General features: G+C 33.6%; 3 protein-coding genes across 5 annotated transcripts; 2 read left to right on the top strand and 1 right to left on the bottom strand.

Annotated features, from left to right (window-relative positions):
- The first annotated feature begins 649 nt into the window (after window positions 1–649).
- On the top strand, window positions 650–1,380 carry mRpL14 (mitochondrial ribosomal protein L14). The gene is made up of 2 exons (XM_085198993.1): window positions 650–908; window positions 1,054–1,380. The coding sequence occupies exons 1-2, from the start codon at window positions 728–730 to the stop codon at window positions 1,320–1,322; spliced, it is 450 nt and encodes a 149-aa protein (XP_085055119.1). The 5' UTR covers window positions 650–727; the 3' UTR covers window positions 1,323–1,380.
- Window positions 1,381–1,727: 347 nt separating this feature from the next.
- Window positions 1,728–11,086, bottom strand: LOC146530602 (calcineurin subunit B type 2). Of its 2 annotated transcripts, XM_085198991.1 has the most exons (6): window positions 10,939–11,086; window positions 10,666–10,705; window positions 10,348–10,383; window positions 8,597–8,760; window positions 6,349–6,483; window positions 1,728–5,572 (listed from the first exon to the last, which is right to left on the bottom strand). In XM_085198991.1, exons 1-6 carry the CDS (start codon window positions 10,939–10,941, stop codon window positions 5,402–5,404), a joined length of 549 nt encoding a protein of 182 aa, XP_085055117.1. In that variant the 5' UTR covers window positions 10,942–11,086; the 3' UTR covers window positions 1,728–5,401. The 2 variants fall into 2 exon arrangements, with proteins under 2 accessions (XP_085055117.1, XP_085055118.1); XM_085198992.1 differs by lacking the exon at window positions 10,348–10,383 and having other exon boundaries at window positions 10,939–11,085.
- Window positions 9,147–19,161, top strand: eEF1gamma (elongation factor 1-gamma). Of its 2 annotated transcripts, none has more exons than XM_085198990.1 (10): window positions 9,147–9,273; window positions 11,509–11,658; window positions 11,755–11,821; window positions 12,649–12,791; window positions 13,235–13,375; window positions 13,862–14,029; window positions 16,703–16,842; window positions 17,512–17,681; window positions 18,206–18,348; window positions 18,819–19,161. In XM_085198990.1, exons 1-10 carry the CDS (start codon window positions 9,265–9,267, stop codon window positions 18,954–18,956), a joined length of 1,269 nt encoding a protein of 422 aa, XP_085055116.1. In that variant the 5' UTR covers window positions 9,147–9,264; the 3' UTR covers window positions 18,957–19,161. The 2 variants fall into 2 exon arrangements, with proteins under 2 accessions (XP_085055116.1, XP_085055115.1); XM_085198989.1 differs by lacking the exon at window positions 9,147–9,273 and adding an exon at window positions 11,252–11,393.
- The last annotated feature ends 3,550 nt before the right edge of the window (window positions 19,162–22,711 follow it).

Here is a 22,711-nt window from a genome sequence, read left to right as displayed (position 1 = left end):
AAATATACATATTGCTCTTTTTAAACACATAAACGCATCTCTCCTTGTGGTACAAGGGAATGCTTTACAAGACACCTACAGTACCTACAGTGATTGGATTACAACATGGAGTCATTGTGCCGCTGATCTCAAAGCTCTCAAAGCCCTTTTTTAATTTTATGAAAGTACTAAGTCTATCTTACGCAAATCTTTTCGATTTTACATGTGTAGGTACGTACAGTTTTTCTCTATCATTTTCTTAAAAACATTTCAGAATTATATACAAACTTGCAAAGGCAACATGTTAATAAATAATTTCGTTCCCGTTATCACATTGCCAATACAATACGTGCTTTGTCACAAATACTCATATATTATAACGTATTAATTACGACACATTATTATTAGCCCTTAATACCAGAACCATTATATTAATGCTCCTGATTCATTATTATTTACTTACAAAATCCTTTGATAAATAAATCTCATCGTCCATTTACGTTTTTCGTTAAAATTGATAAAGATTTTAGGAACATGGAGTATTATATGACTATTGTTTAATACAATTTTTTGTTTAATTTATCAAAGCGGTTATTAATTTCTTTATTTTGTACTGAATTAAATATCTCATTAATTTAATAATAATATATTGGAGGTAAGTTCGTGAACGAGACGTAAGCTTCAATAACTGTCACTGTCAAGTCACATAACCTCACATTTCGTTTAATTTTTGTAAACAATTTTAAAAATGTTTAAATATGTATTTAATAAATTGAATAAGATTAATACAAGTGGATTCCACACTACTTCGTATTTAAATGAAGTGCAGTTATTGACTCGGCTCAGAGTCGTCGATAACTCTGAAATAGGAAAGCGAGCCATGGCGGAGGGAAAACCACCGAAAGTTATTTGTGTTTATAACAAGAAACGTGAGTTATTATTTATTATTTTACCCTAGAAAAATATGTAATTAATATGCACTTATGCCATTCCCGGCTTATAAAAGGTCTTTTGAACTGAGTATCGTAGGGTCGATGCTTTTTACTTATTCGTAAACATTTTATTACTTCTCAGGTGTTGGCTACATAGGTGACAGAGTAATGGTAGCAATTAAAGGACAGAAGAAAAAGGGAATTTTAGTGGGATTAAAGCAGATACAGAATTTGAAAGTACCCAAATTTGATAGCAACAATATAGTATTAATTGACGATAATGGAACCCCTCTAGGAACTAGAATCCATGTTCCAATTCCAACTATTTTGAGAACTATTCTAAAAGAAAGAACTCACTCTAAAGGAGCTGATTATACTAAACTTCTAGGCATAGCAACAAGATTTGTGTAGGTAAAGCTTATATTTATAATTGGTAATATGTGTATAAAATAAAGTTATTTAGTATTTATATTGATTTATCAATGACACAGCTTACCTACCTTATTTATTTTTATTTCATTGTTGTAATTGGCATATGTATCATATTTATATTTTTAATAAGATCTTTGAAAAGACACATACATGTCAATTGATGTCTACCTCAGTGCAAAAGTAAAAGATAATTCATTCCCCTAAATAGGGTTCAAATCCACCACCATTGCACTTACAGTTACATGCCATTAGCATATTTCTTTTACATTTTCATAGCTTCATGCATCTCTTGTCTTAAACATTGTCATGTGGTTTTCTCTGCATAGGGCAAACACATCATGATGTCTTTTTGTTCCAAATTAGGATGAAAAAAACTACATAAGGTGAAATTGAAAATTTATTAAAACTTATAATCAGTTCTAATTAAGAACAGACTCATAGGACTCGCTAGCTACTGATCTATTAAGAATTTTTTATCACTTATATATATTGCATATACTTAGATAATTACAAGATATAACAGTACAGTTGGTGCGGGAACTACGACATTAACATCTTGATCTAAATATATTTTGTACTTTAAAAAATATATTAAAACTAGCATTTACTGTAAATAACTAAAAGTACTCTATGACAAACGATGACAAACAGCAAGTGCAGGAGGTAACTCTGATAAAGTAGGTGTACCCTATTTACAACACAAAAAGATTTTTTCAACTAGTACTTTCTGAGATTAGCTGAGTTTTATAATATTAGTATAGGAATATAGATTCAAGTCACAATGTTATTTTGAATACATATATATATAAATGTCATATGAAAAAATATTTTATTTATACATTTCTAGTACTTTCCTGATATTACTTGATGCCGTGACATACAGACAAACATTTTTTTATATATATAAAGATCAGAGACGGAAAAAATTTGTCCATATGACATATGAAAACAATAATTGAATTTAAATAAAAAAGCAACATTGAGTTTATTGTGCCATTATAGAGGGCAAGTGTCGCCTCTGCATATAAAGTCTACCGCCCGCCTCGCACCTCGCACCTCGCACCTATTATAGCAATTTCCGTAATTATGTATTATTACATAACACTTTTATTACAAAACCCATTGTTTGTTTGAAAATTCGAAAGCAATTATAATAAACACCAAAACTACTCGAGTCGAGTGTTTAATGTCGTCGTTCCCCGATAAGGCTTTTATGTTTTTTTTATTTATGATTTATTTATTTTTTAAAATTTTCGAATTATAAATAGTGTGTAATCTCTGTGCGACAAACTCTCTTGAAGCGTCGAAATCCCCGGAAGTAAGTAACGTCACAAATAACTATTGTCAATATGTAACAAAATTACTTTAAAAAGGTTATTTATTCGGTTTTCCTATTTTCATAACATTACCTTGCACATCAAAAAAGTATAAAAGATGTACATGCATGCGCATGTATATTTCATAAAGTACAGAGTCTCTTCAGTGTCGTTATATAGAGTCTACGTGCAGAAGTCCGCCTACCCGGTAGTAAGGCGGATTCCACATCCATAGCGAATTAAAGAATTGAAACGTATTTCCAAATTATTTGAAAGCCGAAAGCGTCTTTTGTATAATAATTATAATATGAAACGCAACAAATGAACGGACAACTTCATATATGTATGTATATATGTATTTATTGGCGTAAAATATAAAAACCACAACAAATGTGACTAGATATTAAAGATTCACGTGCGATAAACTACTGACTGTTATGTTTTTAGCGGATTGTGTTCACGAGACCTATATGTATTTCATACTATTTACATTTATTGGATTCCATTCTCAAAAGAACAAACGTAATCCTCATAGGATCACTTTGTTGGTCTGTAGGGCCATTTTTTCTATTAGAAGTAAATAATCCAACGATCTATTTATAACTATTGGTACGCAAATACAACTATATTCGTGCTGTATTTAATATTAATAAAAGTGACTAATAACTTGATTTGAACCAGTTTAAATTTACAAAATATTTTTTTAAAGTTATAAGAGTTATGTACCAGGAAGATCCCTGTTACGTTCTCACAAAACAATATTATTTGGGTAAATTATGAAATTATATAATTTTTCATATATTTGTACAATTAATTTTCTAACACCGCTATTCATACACACAAACCCTTGTTATGAAATTAAAGTACTTTTTGTAGAATTCAATAGATTAATTCTAGAATGTTCTTACTAATGAAAACTATATTAAATTAAGTAATCAAATTAATTATAAATAAGTAATTATTATGATTCATAGTGCATTATTAAATTATAGTTGATATATTGAAAGAATGAGGGATTTGCAAGATAGATGGTCTAGTAGCTCTAGGCTATATGTATGCAAATAGTACTTCACAACTCGCTATTTAACCTTTCTTTCTGTTTTTGTGATAACGAAAATCACAATTTAAACGTAAGTTGACTCGAAACCACACTCCTGGTGCTGGTGGACCGTCCGCGCCCTCTGAAAGCCTTCACTCACTATTCGTCCTCGGTCCGATCTCATATTGTTGTTTGACAAACATTGTTACTATCATGACTGAAACGATAGTATGAATCTCATTGTTTCCCAAATAAGACTGAGATCGGATCAAGGACTACACTGCACTAACAATTAGTGTTTTATTTTATGTTATCTACTACTAGTAGGGACTTTTTAAAGGTGCAAGCGGAGCAGGTTTGATCCCGCTACTTTCAAATTTTAATATACTTTTAAATATTTATTTATTTATTTACTCTGTTCTGAGTACACAAATATAATTTGAGAATAACAAAATTTTTAATAATAGGTAAATTCATTCATTTATATTCTTATATATATAAACAGCGAGGGAAGTCCGAAAAGCCTTTCTAGGGCTCTAGAACTCTAGGAATCTAGGATCCTATGATTCCAGGACCGTAGGGTTGCTAGACTTTTGGTCCCCAGGATGTTAAGGCTCTAGAACTCTAAGGTCCAAGGCAATAGGGTCCCAGACTTAAGAGCTCTAGTACCTTTCGACTAGCAGGGCTTTGGATACTTAAGAGTCTAGAGCCCCCTTCGGAAATGAAAAACAGGGACGGATACGGAAGTGGAAACTGTCGTCCATTATATGATTTGAAACTCAAGAAATTGTAGCACTTGCTGCAGAAAAGCATGTCTTTTAGTTTTTTAAGCTATTTATTGTGTTCTAATGGACTAGCAATAACTTATTTTTTTGCGATTGTAACTTGCATATACAGTAAACATTTATACATGTTATTCACATTAAATTTAAATAATTCTTTGATAACAATAAAACTAAAATATTTTAGTTAATCAACATTGTACAGGATGTGACTGATTAGAGATAAAATTTTTACAAAATTTACTTCCAATACACTTTTGTGCTATTTCCTAAGTAAGAAAAAGAATGTTTCCTTCCTAAGTTACTGAAGACCGACACCGACACCTATTTTAACATAAAATACTAAATAACAATCAAATTAAATCAACTGTAACAAAACTATAAGAAAAAATTACAATCCATTTAACTACTAGAGTTGCAGAGTTACTATATAATATATGTATATCTAATATGATGAAGTAAATATATGTTTTTATGCCTTATTTGAAGTGACACCCGCTCTCGTTTAAATAACTATTAGTAACCGACTGAAACAAGATTTACAGCCGAAACCGAAACTTTTCAATATATATCTCAATTTCCATAGAAAATCGTAAAACCAAAACGTAATCCTAATATTCGATCGGTCTCTAATAACTAGACAACCTAAAAAATAATGTATTTAAAAGAAAATTGCCTTTAAAATATAATCCTTTACACAAAAAAAACAACACTATAAATTAAATAGAAAAAATCTTCAATATAACTAAAATTCCTTAAGTATTAATTTATAAATAGATAATAAGAGAGAGTGTCACGATATTGTATAGTGCTCTAGCTAGAGAAAGTACCAGTAACCGACACTACGACAGATCTCAGAATAACATCAATATGGCAAGAGTGTCCGAGTGTCGGCTGGTGTAGTAGCGTGTACACTAGTTTCTAGACATCGACAACCATTTTTTTGTGAATGTCGGTATTTCCAACGACATTGCAGAACTCCTCGAATGATATTTTACCATCCTCGTCCTTATCAGCGAATACTATGGTCTTATCAACAATTTGTTGGAGCTGCGTGTCCTTTAGATTGTTGCCCACCATCATTTTCAATACCTGGAATTTGTGGAAAATATTCTTGTATTATTGTCTATTTGTTATCTTATATGGATGTATTGGGTGATAGCGATGTGTGATATTACATTAGTATACTAGCTTGCGGTTTTGCTTGCCAACTGGCAATTATAATATTATGACACATGCCACATTCTAAGCGACTACGAGGTAGTTGTGACATCAGGTTACCAAGATGCAATCTCCTCCCAAAGACAACAACTGACTCTCTTAGTTGGAACCAATAGTTAAAGCAAACACTTCATCTTTATAATATTAGAATTTAATTGGTTAATATAATTAAAAAAATCATGTTCACGCTATATCCCGCATTTTACCAGGCTCTTATTACTGATCATTTGTTTACGCTGTATCACGTGTATTTTAGGGAAGGCAGAGGGAATCATATTGAACAAATTCTTCGTTCCCCACGAACCGCACAATTTTCAAGACCCGAATCCGTTGGTGTCTACAGTCACGCTGTGCCCCAATTAAAATCTTCTTACGATAACATATTGTAATAACTTATTGTATAAGGTATCTATACAGAAAAACATCTTATTATAAGTTTTTTATATTGCTTTGTTTTAACATTTGTATACTATTAACACCTTACATTATGGTTTTTAGTGTTAACAGCTTAATTAGTAAGAGCGCTTTCATGTTTTATCCCACATTCCAGGAAGGGTGTCAGTTCAAATCTCAGTACGATTCAAATTCACACAACATTACATTCTTAATTTTGAAATAATTTAGTAAATATAAAAGAAGTAATTTACCTGAAACAATTCACCGTTGGATATGAAGCCGTCGTTGTCCATGTCGTATATGCGGAACGCGAAACGCAACTTGGACAGCTTGTCGCCCTTCACGCTGAACTGAGACACGCCCTGGATGAACTCCTTGAAATCCACCTTTAATACACACACACACAAGTTGCCATCAATTGATTATAGATTAATGTTAAAGAAAGCGTTTATTTTCAGTACTGGTGGAAAAAGGAAAAGTTGCACTTCAGTTTCCTCTGCCTAACCTAGTGTCAAGACACGCCGTTCCCCATATTCTAAGATGACAATAATTCATTCCTCCGACTGGGAATCAAACCCATAACCGTCGTGTTTGGTTAGTATGACTCACACCACCTCACCATTGCGCCGTGATAGCATCGACAATGGAGAAAATAGACACTACAGATGGCAATTAAATTCACAACCATCGTGATTAGGAGATCACGATTCCTAAATGTGACGATGTCATTAATTTTCATATAAGTACATTATAATAATAATAAAAATAAGCCTTTTATTTCACATATTATCACTGTTTATAAAAATATTGTTAGTTAAATATTACTAACATAGTAAATATTAGTACTTTAAATATCTTAGAAATTAGTTTGTTAGTTATTAATATTATTATTAAGTTTTGTTTTGGTAATATAGACCCCATTGTCTTGGGTATGGGCCTACTCCATTTCGTTCCACAACTTTCTGTTTTTCCCCAGTCATCCAACTTTGTCCAGCAGTTTTTTTAATACCATCAGCCCACCGGCTAATTGGTCTACCAACATATAATTTCCCAACTGGACCCTTCTATCTTGTTGTTTAAATTGCCCATCTGTTATCAGTATAACGTGAAATGTGCCCAGCCCACCGCCATTTTAATATCAGGGCTTGGGTGAATGCACCCAATATATTATTTTTTTCTTGTGATTATTAACTTTTTGTATTTTCCTTACTTTCAATATACTTCTCTCTATTTTTCGTTGAGTTACCTTGATTTTTTGTTCTATTTTGTTTGTATACATTTTTGTTCGTTTTACAAGGGTTCATTTCTAAGCCAACTTGTGACTTTCTTGATTTAAAGTGTTTATCATTGTTTATAATTCTTTAGGTTGTTCAGATAATATAGTAATATCAGCAGCAAATCTAAGGTGACTCATATAATTTCCATCCATATGGATGCCTCCTTTTGTCCAGGTTATTTTTTCATACCTATACATATATTTTTTATTTTTCTTAAATTTGCCACTGGCTATCTAGCCATAATAATATGTTATGTCCTTGTCCTTCTAGCAGGAAGTACTTCAGTAAATATTTTCCTCCCATGTTCAGCATAGTCCACCCTCAATTTAGTATCTCTGGTCTAGTTGCAGTATTTGCCATTGTTTAAGTCCTGTGATGTCATCAATGTTATTTACCAGGGCCCTTGCCAGTTGATTTGTGTGCTTTTGGAGTATTTCCTTGTACTTACTAGCGTATGTCTTTGCCTCTTCCTTGACAGTTAGAATATTCGAGTAATCATGTATTTCTAGTTTCTAGTGAACCATGGTGCATTTTATATTGTGCTTATATATATTTTGTCTGTTTGTCCGTTTGTCTGTGCGTTTATTATCGCTAATCTGAGGATCGACTTAACCGATTTAGATGCGGTTTTCACTATTGGATTCTGGCAAGCTTCCAAAAACATATAGATTTTATTTTATTACAATCGGTTCATAAATAAAAAAGTTATGTCAATTTAAAATACTTAGTTCGACAAATTTGCCAATCGCCGTAACAGTTATTTTATACAACTGTTTTACTGAATTGACTGAATCTTTTTTACTTAATTTACAATTTCTTTATTAATATCTCTATTTCAAGAGGGGTTGCCCTGCACGGGCCCACTAGTAAGGAATAAGTTCAGAAATTAAACATTTTATTAATTGAATAAAATAAATAGTAGTAGGAAAATTTTGCACGCCATCACATAACTGTTACTATAGATAATTAGTTGTACGAGATAGTTACAGGTTCATTTGAATTTGAATTTTGCCCTACCTTTCAAGCAATGTTGCTAAAAAAAATAATAATAGGTAATTAGGTACATTTTGTCTATTTTCCCAACAAAAGAAAAGGTACGGTCGAAGAGTCGTGGCCGCACTGACGTTAGCGGAAGATGAAGTAGACAATGCGCAATAGTTCAGAAGGCCACGACACATCACCGGTACTGCAGTTGTAACATGGTGTTAAGTAAGATATTCACCTCGCCATTGCCGTCCGCGTCGAATATGTCGATGACGCGCTGCACGAGCGGGTTCTGCTGCAACTCCGGCAGCGACATGAACTCGTCGATGGACAGCGCGCCCGAGTTGTCCAGGTCCAGCTTGCGGAACCGCTTGCCGAGCCGCCGGATCTCGTCGGCGTCGACTGTGCACACACATCATGTAGACCCACAGCCCCTCTGTACCCGGTCGTACCCCCTTGTACCCCCGTGCGCTACTTGCGGTGGCTATGTACACTGTCTTATTGTATGGTATAACGTTTGTTATAAAATTACATACCCCTCTAAATTCAACTAAATATTTTACACCCAATTACTAAATCGATATGTCTGTATAATTAACTGTAGTTTTAAGTAAGTTTACAGCGACAACAATCGCGATTCGCGACGCATCGTTCTAAGCGGAACTATTGTATGCTAACTGAATAGTAATTACCCCAAGACGAAGCTCTACGAGTATATACTATGTTAGTATTATTATATATAGTACAGTACGCGGGGCAAATGTAATAAGTCCGCGATGGCCTGTCGCGTGTAGGCGTGACCAGCTAGTCTATAATTAACATACAAAGCTATTGTGGTCCCCGTGCTCTGCCCCCTGCCTTCTGCCTGCCTATATGTACAGTAAAGCACGACGCTAACACCGAGCAATGAGAGAGGTCAGATAACCAAAGTCTAATCATATATTTATATAGCTATGATAAATTACATTATATACTAAGAGTTAAAAGAAACTTTAGGGTTATAAATAACTTTTTTAAAAAAATGTGGAGTTATCTCAAAATAAATATATATATATATATATTTCAGCAATATATGCTTTTGTAAAAGTCATAGCTGACATCTCCCATCACACACATTCCTCACATCTAACGATCAACAGTCAAACATTCACAATAAGTGTCTAAGTGTCTAGACTCTAGGAGGCGCGGGTGATGCGGATGCACTAGCCCAACTCACTCTATGTACATCCAGAACAATTTTTAGATATTTTAAGATACAAGATAAGGAAAACAAACAAAACATATCTAAAACAAACACAGAGATAAGCTTTCATCTAAGAAATAGCGTGCAGCAATCTTGCACACTGATTACACTGAATATCTATTTTTCCTTTTTATTATGTATTTGGTTATAGTTACATGCAGAGGGAGCACAGTGCAAAAACACTTTGTTTCCCAGACACCATCCAATTTTCATGACTGCATATTGGATGGCCAAATTCATGACCACAACTAGTCAAACAAGACTAGTAACAAAGGAAATGAAAATATTCCCTCAAATGGGAATCGAACCCACAACCACAATTGAATAAAATTTTTTAGATGAAATGATTCTCTATTAAAAAGAACTCAAAGTAAATTTCATTTCAAAATTCAAGGATTACACCTTTTAGGCTTTTAACAAACAAAGTATGAAATTTACTTTGTGTTCAACATTTATGATAGCAAGCAAAACTTTAATTTTAAATGTCACTCATTTTGTAGAAGCCTATCAACATTCAGATTTAATGATTTATGGTGTTTCCAATTAAAATAAATCTATTTTATCCTATAAAATATATTTTACAGTAAGTGAATATATCCAATATATTGATAGGTATGGACTAATTAATTTTATTTGGTATTAGTTTAAATTTGATATATAAAAAAATTGTTCTGGATATGGGGGTGTACGTGCTACGTGGTGTCAACATGGAGATGAACATGGGCGAGTGACACTACGACACTCACAGTTCTCCACCTTAAAATCAATGCAGTTAACACGTGCTGAAACAAACCTCATGTTATGCTTCTTACGCACACCCTATTCATCACTCATATGTATTCCACTACTCTTCTTGCACGGAAACTAATATATAAACATAAGTCAAGTATATGCTAGTAATTACGAAAAGGGTTGTTATTTGTAGGGCAATTGTCTGCTTTAAAAAGATTACTGGTAACAGAACAGAACAATAGTATGCAATCAAACATTGGTCGTAAGGCAAGTAAAATAATCACAGAAAGGTGAAGAAGACAGGAGTTAGTTGTATTCAGTTTAATACTTACAGTTTGAACAAAGCTCCATAGGAATTGAGTTTTCATTGCCCTGCAAATATAAGACCGTACTATACAGTTGCTACACAAGGCTATGGTAGTAATATATATTTTTTAATATTTTGACAAGATAACTTTTTATTTAAAAATGCTTTTTTTTAAATATATAAGTAAGCTAATATAAGGTAATACGATCGTGATATTATTAAAAAAGCACCGATCAGCACCCAGAAGAACCAATAAAAAGTCGTCAAAGCTGAATTTAGCTGTCTCAGCAAGACTTACCATTTTGTTAGTATTGTATCACACTCAATTAAAATACGAATATGATCAAATATGAAAAAAGTTTTTTTAAATAGAAGTGATGTTGAAAATTGGCAATCAAAGACGGTAGACGACCCCTCTGCTAGATGCACCACCGATGATCGATCTAAATAAATTTGACAGATTCAAAAGATTACAAATAAGATAATGTAGACTAAAAATAATGATATTCTATAAATATAAGTATAATGTTCTTATAATATATTTTTTTTAAATAAAATTGTAATAGGAGAATGAAGTGTTTTATAAAGCAAATATTGTTCTAGTGGTAATAATTACTTTATCTTAACATATGATTTCAAAGTGAAATTATTTCTTAACGATCCGTTATAAATGTCAATGTCATCCATGCACCCTCCCTGACCCCTTCCCCTTCCTTTTCTCTTTCCTAATAGACCTCAACCATGGCGGCCGGGGTAGGTTTATATTAATATTACATTATCTCTGCAATCTAACCATCGTAGATGTAACTATGAATAAGATAAAAGCTAAATCGTATCCTCTAATAGTATTCGTGTTTATTTTTCGCAGGTACTTTACACTTATCCGGAAAATTTCCGTGCTTATAAGGCGTTGATCGCCGCACAGTACTCCGGAGCCGACGTGAAAGTAGCTCCCAACTTTGTGTTTGGGGAGAGCAATAAGTCCGAGGAGTTCCTAAAGAAGTTCCCGGCCGGCAAAGTGAGTGGCTTAATGCAGCATGCAGCATATGTAGTGATTGTGTTATCTCAACAGATGTTTTTGACGGTGACGTGTAATGTTTTACAATTATTTTAGGTCCCGGCATACGAAAGTGCCGACGGAAAAGTTCTCCTCACCGAGAGCAATGCCATCGCTTACTACGGTGAGTTTGTATTTTTTCCTTATAATTGTAATAATATTCATTATAAGTTTATAACCTTTCATTTTTACAGTTAATTAACTGGTGTTTAGTTTAATGATTTATTATAATTATTAAGAAGGAGTCAACTCATATGATTAACAACTCAAATTTTTGACTTTTTGTATTTCCATCAACTGTTCAAAAAAGAGCTTAATATTTTTTACATTTTCAAAGAATATTATATTTTTAGAATCATCATAGCATAATCTCTTAAATCCATTACAATCTGGCTTTTGTCATGGTCATAGTACAACTACTGCTTTAGTCAAGGTCACCGATAACATCAGACGGTATGGATATTCAAAAGGTTACCATGCTGACTTTGCTGAACTTCAGTAATGCTTGCATTGTTTTAACATATCTCCTGAGGTGGTTCAGTGGTTTCATTCTTACTAGTACAGATGCAGACAGCGCATTAATTCAGCACATTTAATAAAAGTTGGGAAGTCATTATTTAAATTTATAACACTGTTATATTATAATTGTGTAAATATTTTATTAGTGGACCGCCCACCTTTAATACAACTCCAACATCCAAAGGTTGCCTGGAAGTGATCGCTTTTAGCAATAAGGCTGCTTTATTGTTCTTTTTTATTATTTTTAACTGACTTCTGTAAGAGAACGAGGTTCTCAATTCGACTGTATTATTTTTTTCTTTTAAGGTTTTACAATGTTTGATTTATTTTTAAAAGTGCAATAATGTACATTTATTATTATTATTAATAGGTCTAGGTTCGAATTTTGCTACACACAACTTTGTTTTCTAAAAGTATATTTTAATATTCTAGTCGCTAATGCCGCTCTTCGTGGATCAGACGTGGCCTCTCAAGCTGCTATCTACCAGTGGGCATCTTGGGCTGACAGTGAACTGCTACCAGCCTCATGTGCCTGGGTGTTCCCATACTTGGGCATCATGCAGTTCAATAAACAAGTATGTTACTTATCAATATTATATCTTACTAGTGGCTAACTAAGAGATAAAGCGTAATGTTATGTAGCCTTTAGCAATCCTGAGAAGTGTAGCTTTCATACAAAACAAAAAAAAGTAGTCTGACCAGTACTTTTCGGGATCTTAGTGTTTAAACAAACAAACTCTTCTGCTTCCACTATTATATTATAGAAATATTGCTCAGAAATTATAGAGTTAGTTTAGAATTATGGGTGCTTTCCTATATTATAAAAAAAATAAGTGTCTATTATGATTAGTAAAAATTAGTGCACACTAATCCTTACAGTTGAGTTTAACTCTAAGCAGGATATAATAATTTGAGAAATTAGGATGCTGTATGCAGGATACAGTGACAATATAAAATACACTCCCAATACAATATAATTTTACTTTTACTATAAATCATTATAATATTCATCTAATAGAATGTAGAGCGTGCGAAGTCAGATCTGCTAGCTGCATTGAAGGTGTTGGACAGCCATCTCCTCACCCGAACCTTCCTCGTCTCAGAGAGGGTCACACTTGCTGACATCATTGTGTTCTCCACTCTGATTCACGCTTTCCAGGTTTGTCACATATTTCATTTTCTCAGTACCTTTTACTTGTGGCTTGAAATTCTGGCCACTGGTATTGTGGGTTAATGGAATATCCAACACATTGAACATCTTCAGTTACTTAACCGGAAATACCAATACATCCTAAGAATAGCTCAATTGTGCAAATAATTTGTTATTCTTTTTATTACAATATGCCTCAATGCAGTTAATTGTAGTCATTTATTTAATATTTGGCTTAAGGCATAGTTATATATTTTAATCATGTTTTTCTTCTTATTTATTTATATTTTTATTAGGAAACCAAACAGAATATAAAATAAACAAACAATAATAAATAATAATGTTCTTAGTTTGAATTTATTTATCTCAAATGCCTCAAGACTTTTAATATCTTTTTCATGTATTTTTTAAAGAAAAATATTTTTAAAAAGTCTTAAAAGTAGACAAAAACCTTCTATTCTTATATAAAAATCAAATCATTCTTTTCTTCTAAAGAATGTTCTAGAGCCCAGTCTCCGGTCATCACTAGTGAATGTCCAGCGTTGGTTCCTGACCCTTGCCAACCAGCCTGAAGTGTCCAAAGTAGTGGGCAGCATTGCTCTTTGTCAGGCCGCCCCTGTCTACGACCCTAAGAAGTACCAGGAACTATCCCAGAACAAAAAGGCTTGTGATTTTTTTTGTCTTATTATCAATAGTGAAATAGGAGGACTATATCCACGGCAGCAAAGAGCAAACGGCTATCTACAAAATCACTAGTTTTCAGGAGAGCGTTTTTAAGCCAAAAATGTAATAACTTTTACAACAAAGAAGAAAGAACAATCTGTTTCAAATTTGGAATAATTAATTATTATAAAATTATATACAATTTAGTATGGACAAAATTTCAATATATTTATTATTTTTCAAAATACGGTAGATGTCTTTTTCTAGCTCGCTCGAAATTACTAACAAACTGAGTCAACTACCATATATTCGCTTCTACTTGGGACACGGTAATTACTTATCCTTAAACAATAAGATTGAGTTGAATTATGTAAAAAACAATTCTGGCAAAAATGCAGTTGTCTTCACGTTCTTTGCTGCCGTCGATATAGTAATTATTATAATTTTTTTCTTTTCAAATATTTTTTAATAGAATTTACTTAATATTTGTTTAATAGAAATTACTTAATGTTTTTTTTATTTTTGGGAAACTATTTATTATATTGCAAGCTTACATTATATTATTATAATGCATCTTTACATTGAAAATAAAAATTATTATGTATATTAACTGTTGTGCTAGTGGGATATTCTTAGACTAAACAAAATAGTTGTGTGTGTGATTCAATCCCTACTCAGAAATATTTAAATACTGGGTGGGAATTAAACCACTAATATATTTAAATTGTTTAATTTAATTGGAATCGGTAGACAAAGCATACCATTGAGTTTCTCCACATAGTTCGAGATCCCATCGTTTAAATCTGCAGGGATCTGTTTTTTGATGACTAGTAGAACAGATTACACTTGGGTTGCCTAGAAGAATCCTGCAGCATTCACCTTTAATAAAAAAAAATTGTAACTCATTTTTGGAAAACATTGCACTCATACGTTTTTTTATATGAATCGCACACCATTTAACAGAAAATCTCGTAACGAATTGGAAAATTAAGGGTTGCCAGCTCTCAGTCTGCCACAAGTCCAGGGTTGCCTGGTTTAAACAGGTCATTTAATGTTAATGTGGGTGCTGCACTCCTAAAGCACATTTATGACGCATGGGAGAAGTCACAAAATGCTATTGGAGTGTTTTGTGATTTATCCAAAGCCTTTGATTGTGTAGACCATGTAACTCTGTTATTAAAACTATATCATGGTATACAGGATACTGATCTTGATCTTATTGCCTCATATCTAAACTGATGAATCCAGAAGGTAACTATAAATAATGTAAAATCATCTGGATCTCCTCTAGATGGGCATTCCACAAGGATCTATGCTTGGTCCCCTTTTATTTCTTCTTTATATTAACGATCTGCCTTTTTATGTGAAGAACCTATGTGACATTGTACTTTTCGCGGACGATACCGATATTTAAGGTTGACAGAAATAAAATAAACTATGACGAAGTGAATAGTGCATTATCTCATATTCTTCGTTGGTTTGATGTTAATAATCTAATGTTAAATGCAAAAAAAACGAAATGCATCGAGTTTGTTTTACCAAATGTTAAAAAACATATTTTTAATCTAATAATTAAAGGAGAACCTCTTAATGTGTCGGAATCAGCTATTTTCTTAGGTGTTACTATAGATTCCAAACTCCAGTGGAATGCTCATCTGGAAGCACTTGCAGATAAACTCAGCTCTGCCGCGTTCGCAATTAAGAAAGTAAGACAAATGACGGACGTTGAAACTGCCCGACTAGTTACTAGCTACTATAGCTATTTTCATAGTATTTTATCTTATGGAATGCTGCTATGGGGCAGTGCTTCTTAAATTGAATTTATATTCAATTGATGTCCTCCAAAAAAGAGCCGTGAGATATATTTATAACATAAGAGCGCGAGATTCTCTGCGAGATGTTTTTAAAGATAAAGGTATAATTACAGTTTCTTCACAATTTGTTTATTATAATATTCTGTTTGTCCGACAAAATATACATTGTCATAATAAAAATAGTGACAGTCATACGATAGGAACGAGAAACAAAGATAAGCTTGTTACGCCAAGTTTTCGCCTCCAAAAAGTTAATAAATCTTTTATTGGGCTTAGTATACATGTATATAATAAAATTCCGCAGTGTATTCTAAGTTTGCCACTTCCAAAATTTAAAGTATTAGTGAAAAAAATTCTAACAAGTAAAGCTGTACAAGAATATTTGGAGGATGAACATGTATGAAATTAATGTCTATTAAATGTCAGGCAGGATAGCTGCCAGCTAATGTAATAGTACAATATACCATTGACTTTGAAAAGAGCAACTGTTCAGTTTCGTGCCGGCTCTTCTCAGCAGAACTGCCTTCCGAACCGGTGGTAGTTTTTTGTTGACATGTACAATGATGATTGAAAAGTGCTTTTATAGTTTATTTGAATAAAGAATATTTTGAATTTGAATTTAATATTTGGCACTCATGTGTTTTTTTAATGAATATGTTGGCGGCAGCTATTTTCCAGGCAACAATGTGTTATATTCATTAAAAAATCACATTGCCAAGCCAACATTGTCTATTATCTCTCATAACGAAAATTGTGAAGAATAGAAGGTCTTAACGCTAGTTTTGCCCGTTTGAAAAAGCAAACCAAACCTGCTTTGAAAAAGCTTGATTTTTTTTAACAAGCGTGTATAAATTTCCAGGAGGGTGGCAAAAAGGAGAAGAAAGAAAAACCAGAAAAGAAAGAGCAACCCAAAAAGAAAGAGCCCGAACCTGCTCCTGCTGATGACTTCGAGGAGAAACCAAAAGAATCCAAGGATCCTTTTGACTCATTACCTAAAGGGTAAGCTATATCTATATTTGATTGAATGCACTTATCTTAGCAAGTACTGGTCTGAGGCCGGTCGTGGCTTAGCTTCATGCTGCATCTATTCCCCATTTTGAGTGGCGGAGTTTGCTTTGCCGCCGACACCAGAACCGATAATATAAATTTAAATAAATATTTAATTACCTCGAGTGTGAATCAATCTCAACCAGTTATTTTTGCAGTCAGATACTCTTTACATGTCTGTTTATACATTGGGACCATCAGTGTCTGTGTCAGACACAAATGTAGTTATATTATAGTAGGTCTATAATACACAAGTTATGTAAATTGTAATCATTTATTTTTTCACAATTGCCTTCTCAATGGGGCTGGTATGTTGCCTAATGTTACGTGTCTGTCAGTAATATATTGGAAACTTTAGAGATAGTTTTGTTTTTGCTATATTATATTATATGGTTGCTATACACATTTCCCTTATGTTTTCTCTACACTGTTCTCCTTGCATAGCCCATTTTTACAATGGGCATGGGCACATTGCATGTTAAGTTATAGAATTCAAAACCCCACTATCTTGCTACAAGCCCAAAAAAGAAAATGGGATCAAAACTCACAATGTTACCATTTACTGACTTCTCATTACGTTTATACGGCGTTTTTGTTTTATGTCATATTAAAATATTTCAGTACCTTCAATATGGACGACTTCAAGCGCAGTTACTCCAATGAGGATGAGGCTGTCTCCATCCCGTACTTCTGGCAGAAGTTTGACCCTGAGAACTACTCCATCTGGTATGCCGAGTACAAGTATCCTGAGGAGCTGTCCAAGGTGTTCATGAGCTGTAATCTTATCACTGGTGAGTTAGAAATACTTGTTGTATACAGTTCTTATAGAATAGGCTTTTTTTTCTTTTGAGTTATATATTTATTTTACGATACGAATCCAATCTTCGCGCAAAAGCACAGTGTCACTGTAAGCTGACTGATTGTGGTTTCGATGCCTCTATTTCCATTTCTTTTCTCCGCTATCGAGGCAAAGGGCGACGTTGCTACACTAGGTTCCCTCTGCCTACCCTGCCTTGTGAGATGCAGCGTGAAGCTGCTTTGATTTTATCTTATAAGGAGTATATTTTTTATAATATGAAATTGTATTTAATTTGACTTTGAATTTGATAGGATGTTGAGGATTCAGACGGTGATGATATCTCAGCTTCTTTTCATGTAATAATAAAAGGGAGCTCAAGTATTTATGGTTATTTATTATTTTTTTATTTCCTCGGCCTGTATAGTACATTATTTTTTCTAAACAAAATAAAAATCAAAATATTAACAAAAAAGCCTGTGTACAGGAATGTTTCCATATTTGTATGTGTGTGTGCAGGCATGTTCCAGCGCCTGGACAAGATGCGCAAGCAGGCCTTCGCCTCGGTGTGCCTGTTCGGGGCCGACGACGATTCATCCATCTCGGGCGTGTGGGTATGGCGCGGACAGGACCTCGCCTTCCCGCTGTCGCCCGACTGGCAGGTACAATATTACAAACTAATACTGATTTTCTTCACATAAGTTATTAAAATTAATGATAATAATAAATTGTGCATGTTGTCGCAACTTTGCTATATTATATTCGTAATTTATTAGAATTTAGGTGTCTGGCAATGGATAACGTCATTTCTAATATTACTGCCAAGTAATTATAAAAAGAAAGTTGAGTACTATTTTATGCATCATAATATATACCCAATGAGTGCCAAAGTAACCACCATCTAAAACCACTGCTAATAATATTGGAGTCATGCCTTAAAAGCCAGAAGCATAAAACACATTTGCTAAACGTAAAGAACTGATTGCAAATACATCTTTAAAAACAAATTATGGTGTCTTATACTTTTAAATATCCTCTTTTATCCCTATCTGGATCTGCCTATTGTATCAACTTCACTAAACTGAACTGAAACAAGTATGTAACTGTTTAACGATCATTATAAATTTTACAGATTGACTACGAGTCCTATGAGTGGAAGAAACTGGACCCCTCCAGCGAGGACACCAAGAAGAAAGTCCAGGATTACTTCGCGTGGTCGGGAGTCGACTCCAAGGGGCGCAGGTTCAACCAGGGCAAGATCTTCAAATAAAATTAATTTATTTCCCCACTGTCCTCCGTCGGTCTGTTTTGATACTAAACACATATTTGTAATGTAAAGTCCACAAGTCTGTCAGCGAGCCAGGATGTCCAGTATATTGTAAAATATTAAGTGCATTTACGAGCGCGGTGCACGTGCTCCGTGTTGATTGTATTCAAATGTAATAAAGTGAAAAATTGATTTTTTATTTATTTTATTTTCTTTTTTTTTATTTTTACTCCTTTTGGTGAATGTGTTGTCTCATTCACGAGCAATCGTACCCCAAGCAACCCCCAACCACTCGCAACCGTCGTCTTTACACTCGGATCGTGCACCACTCCTCACGACGGCTTTCAAACAGTACTGAGGAAATGTATAATAAAAATGCGTAAATGGAAAGCAAAAATTTATATTTTTCAATATGTCAGACTTTTGCCTAAATTGTAGAAGTAGTTTTACATTGGTACACACACCCTTACAATTGCATCAAAGTTACGAACTCTATGTTTGTGCAATACAATCTCCGTAATCCAGCATTTCGATACATCGAATCCTGACAAATGTAATTTAACAGAAGCTTCCCTGAAATATTTAAGAACACGAACTGCACTGCACTACCAATAAATTATTTTAAAACCTAAATTAGTTAATAGGTAACAAAAAACCAGGTATCATCTCATATGAATAATATTGCTTCTATTTGGTTAGCCTATGTTTGTATTATAGAAACTATAAAGTATTATTGTTGTTTGACAGTAGGTTAGCGAGATTGTACTGTACATACGTACAAACGTCCTTGCAGAAATCCTTGTTCGAACGGACATAATGCGATTAACTGACATTTGCGTGCCATCAGGTTTTGTAATAATAAACTATATCTTATTTATTTAAATAAAACTAAATCGTTCAATGACTAAGTGTACTCAATAATAACAATATTTGCCTTTTCTCAGAATTTTATACCCAGCATGATGTATAGATGTATAACATCGGTATGTCATACCTACAATATGTTATGCAATGTACAGACCTGCACTACCTGCACGACCTGCACTACCTGCTGTTCCACCGCCAAGCGTAAACTAAATAGATTTTGGTCCATATTTCTATATTCGAGTTAAATCCAAATGAAGTTAGGTTAGAAACTTTTAAATCCGCAAAATTGGTGGCAGCGGTACCTTCGATGTTTTATAGGGTAAGTAAGAAGTACCATACATTACCTACACGTTTCTGGTATTCTATAGCAACACATATAATACCGGAGTATTGTGTTGATGCGTAGATATAAGTAGTTTATTGCAGTACTTACTTACTTACAAGTAGTTAAGCCTGAGCAGTGACAATTAAGGAGGTAGGTGCAGACTGGACATTATAGATACAAGTACTCGAAATTACATTAATTAGAATAAGGTAATATGAAGTACATACGTACATGGTACTTACATTGTGTATTAAAATTATATTTTTCAATAGAAATATTTAATTATGCACGGCTTTAGTAATAGCTGTTTAAAATTATGATTAAATAACATTGAATATTTTTAAACCTCGTATATTTTTTTATGACACCAAGTATTTAAAATTCTGAAAGAAATAAGTTTAGCTTATTACAGAAGTAAATAATTACTGAACTGTTATTGACTAATATTGAAATATCCATAAACAAAAGTAAGTGTAGTGCGCGAGGTCTAAGCTGAGCTCTGCATTTGTGTGAGTGTTCACATATACTCGTAGTGTAGATGTAGGTGTGACCGTGTGACAACCGGCCTTTAATATATTATAAACTAGCGACCCTCTTGCGGCTTCGCCCGCTTTTACTACTGGATTATTCATATAATGTATGTTTGCAAAGCACTTAAGATAATGTGAACATTAATTAAACCCTAATGCAACCCGCATTTTTTTAGTTTCAATAAGGATTTTCCAATTGTTTTACACAGCAAGGATTTTTTAGTAGGTACCGTAATTATAAATCTGTGCTACTAATCTTTTCAAGTACTTATTAAAATATATTTAAATGACTATTTTTAGATAGTTAAATGGCTATTTTTAAACGGAAGAAATTATTAAAAAAAATTACCTACTAATAAGTTATTAGTAATAACTACTACAAAAAATATGAAACCAAATATATCGCGCTGAAATAATACATTTAACTCGAATTATCCAATACGTGCAAACGCATCTAAATCTTCGTTGCTATAAAGTCAGGCGGGTTTTTTTTTCGAGCTTGTGGTTAATGCTGAAGAGGTTATTCTGTCCCTGATGAAAAGCAAGCACTACGTGGCTGCCTGTGAGGAAAATTAAAGAGAATGCATCGGCCAGGAATCAAACCCGGGCCGCCCGCGTGGCAGGCGAGCATTCTACCACTGAACCACCGATGCGTGTGAGGCAGGCGACGCGGCGGACGCATGGCGAGTGGCGAGCCGTTTCGCAGCAAGGATGTTTTAGTATTTTAACAACTTCTAAAGTACTTATTAAAATGAAAAAACAGTAAAAGACAGTTTTGATCTACATTAAATGGCCAACGTAACTAACATACATATTTATATGCTGAGAGTAAGGGATAAGTAAAACTTAAATCGGCACAGCTGATGAGTCAACGGCGTGATGTGTCAACAATTAAATGCGTTTTTCTCTAAAACTATTCGCAATTTCGAAATAGTGTAAACAGCAAATTTTATCTTCGTTTAAGGTAGAAAATTAATAAAGTATTTTAAAGGATAAGGATTAATACCATTATGGAAAAATATCCCTCACAATAAAAAATATATTGATATTACTATTTTTAGACAGAAATATGATCACTACACGTTATCCTTAAAAGATAAAAATATGCTCTCGCGGACTTTTTTGTAGATCTTATTAAGAGGAACAATACTCCAGTACATTTTTTTCATGTAGTACTTACCATTAAAGCAGCGCATGCGCGAAAGTGTCTCAACGGGTAGGACTTTAGACACATTTATCGTATTTATGTTAATTTACATAAGAATGTATAAATAATAAACTATATATAAACCTTCTACGGAAAATACTCGACCTAATGGTGAAAACCGCATAAAAATCCGTTGGGTGGTTTAGAAGAAGAAGAGTTAGAAACAACAGACAGACACGAAAAGCGACTTTGTTTTATAAGATATAGGATACCTCACTGTGAGTGTAAGAATGCAAACATGTTTAAGTATGTACCAAGCAGCCGCTGAGGACAGAACTGATAGAACGGAGAGATTCATTATTAACTCAAACGACATAGTAACTCATCTGAAAAAATAATGAGGATGCAACGTTAGGTTGTAATGTTTTTATGTTGGATTTTTTAATTATTTGTAATAATAGACTTTGTTTTTAAAAGTTATTTTCTTGAAATGCAAAACTCAGCTTGAGCCACGCATACATCAAATGTTACATACACTTGCACTCGTAAGTACCGAACTAAAACTAAAGCTAAGGAAAATATAATGACAATTTAAATCACATTGATATTTTTTCTTTTTTTCCCGTTTAGCTCTTTGGTTGCTTACGGGTGCCACTCACTGGCCAACCACCGATACACTTGTGAGTGGGCACAGGTTCATATAGACACCGGCCTGTGCCGACAGACAGCACCTGCACCTGCCTGCACCTGCACCCGAGACTCTGACCTCGGGTACATTGTTAGCTGCGAGTGGTCCAACGTCAACATATGTATATCAATCAGCAATTCTGCAAGTACTTTATATTCTACGCTTAAACTATTTAATTTCTGTCTGTAGAGAGACCAGACA

Source organism: Heliconius melpomene, chromosome 16, assembly GCF_056956725.1.
Source record: "Heliconius melpomene rosina isolate 202511_hmr_F chromosome 16, ASM5695672v1, whole genome shotgun sequence".
NCBI classification, from domain to species: Eukaryota; Metazoa; Arthropoda; class Insecta; order Lepidoptera; family Nymphalidae; genus Heliconius; species Heliconius melpomene.
The sequence above is the reverse complement of the archived record's forward strand: the minus strand, read 5'-3'. Positions and strand labels throughout refer to the sequence as shown.

What these genes read in the sequence shown, in the direction of transcription:
- mRpL14 (XM_085198993.1), top strand. Translation starts at nt 728, where the DNA reads ATGTTTAAATATGTATTTAATAAATTGAATAAGATTAATACAAGTGGA. An exon ending in TTGTGTTTATAACAAGAAAC is followed by an intron (nt 909 to 1,053) that starts GTGAGTTATTAT and finishes ATTACTTCTCAG; the next exon opens with GTGTTGGCTACATAGGTGAC.
- LOC146530602 (XM_085198991.1), bottom strand. An exon ending in TATGGAGCTTTGTTCAAACT is followed by an intron (nt 10,384 to 10,665) that starts GTAAGTATTAAA and finishes GGTTTGTTTCAG; the next exon opens with CACGTGTTAACTGCATTGAT. An exon ending in TGATTTTAAGGTGGAGAACT is followed by an intron (nt 8,761 to 10,347) that starts GTGAGTGTCGTA and finishes GTGTGTGCACAG; the next exon opens with TCGACGCCGACGAGATCCGG.
- eEF1gamma (XM_085198989.1), top strand. An exon ending in AGAAGTTCCCGGCCGGCAAA is followed by an intron (nt 11,659 to 11,754) that starts GTGAGTGGCTTA and finishes CAATTATTTTAG; the next exon opens with GTCCCGGCATACGAAAGTGC. An exon ending in TCATGCAGTTCAATAAACAA is followed by an intron (nt 12,792 to 13,234) that starts GTATGTTACTTA and finishes TTCATCTAATAG; the next exon opens with AATGTAGAGCGTGCGAAGTC.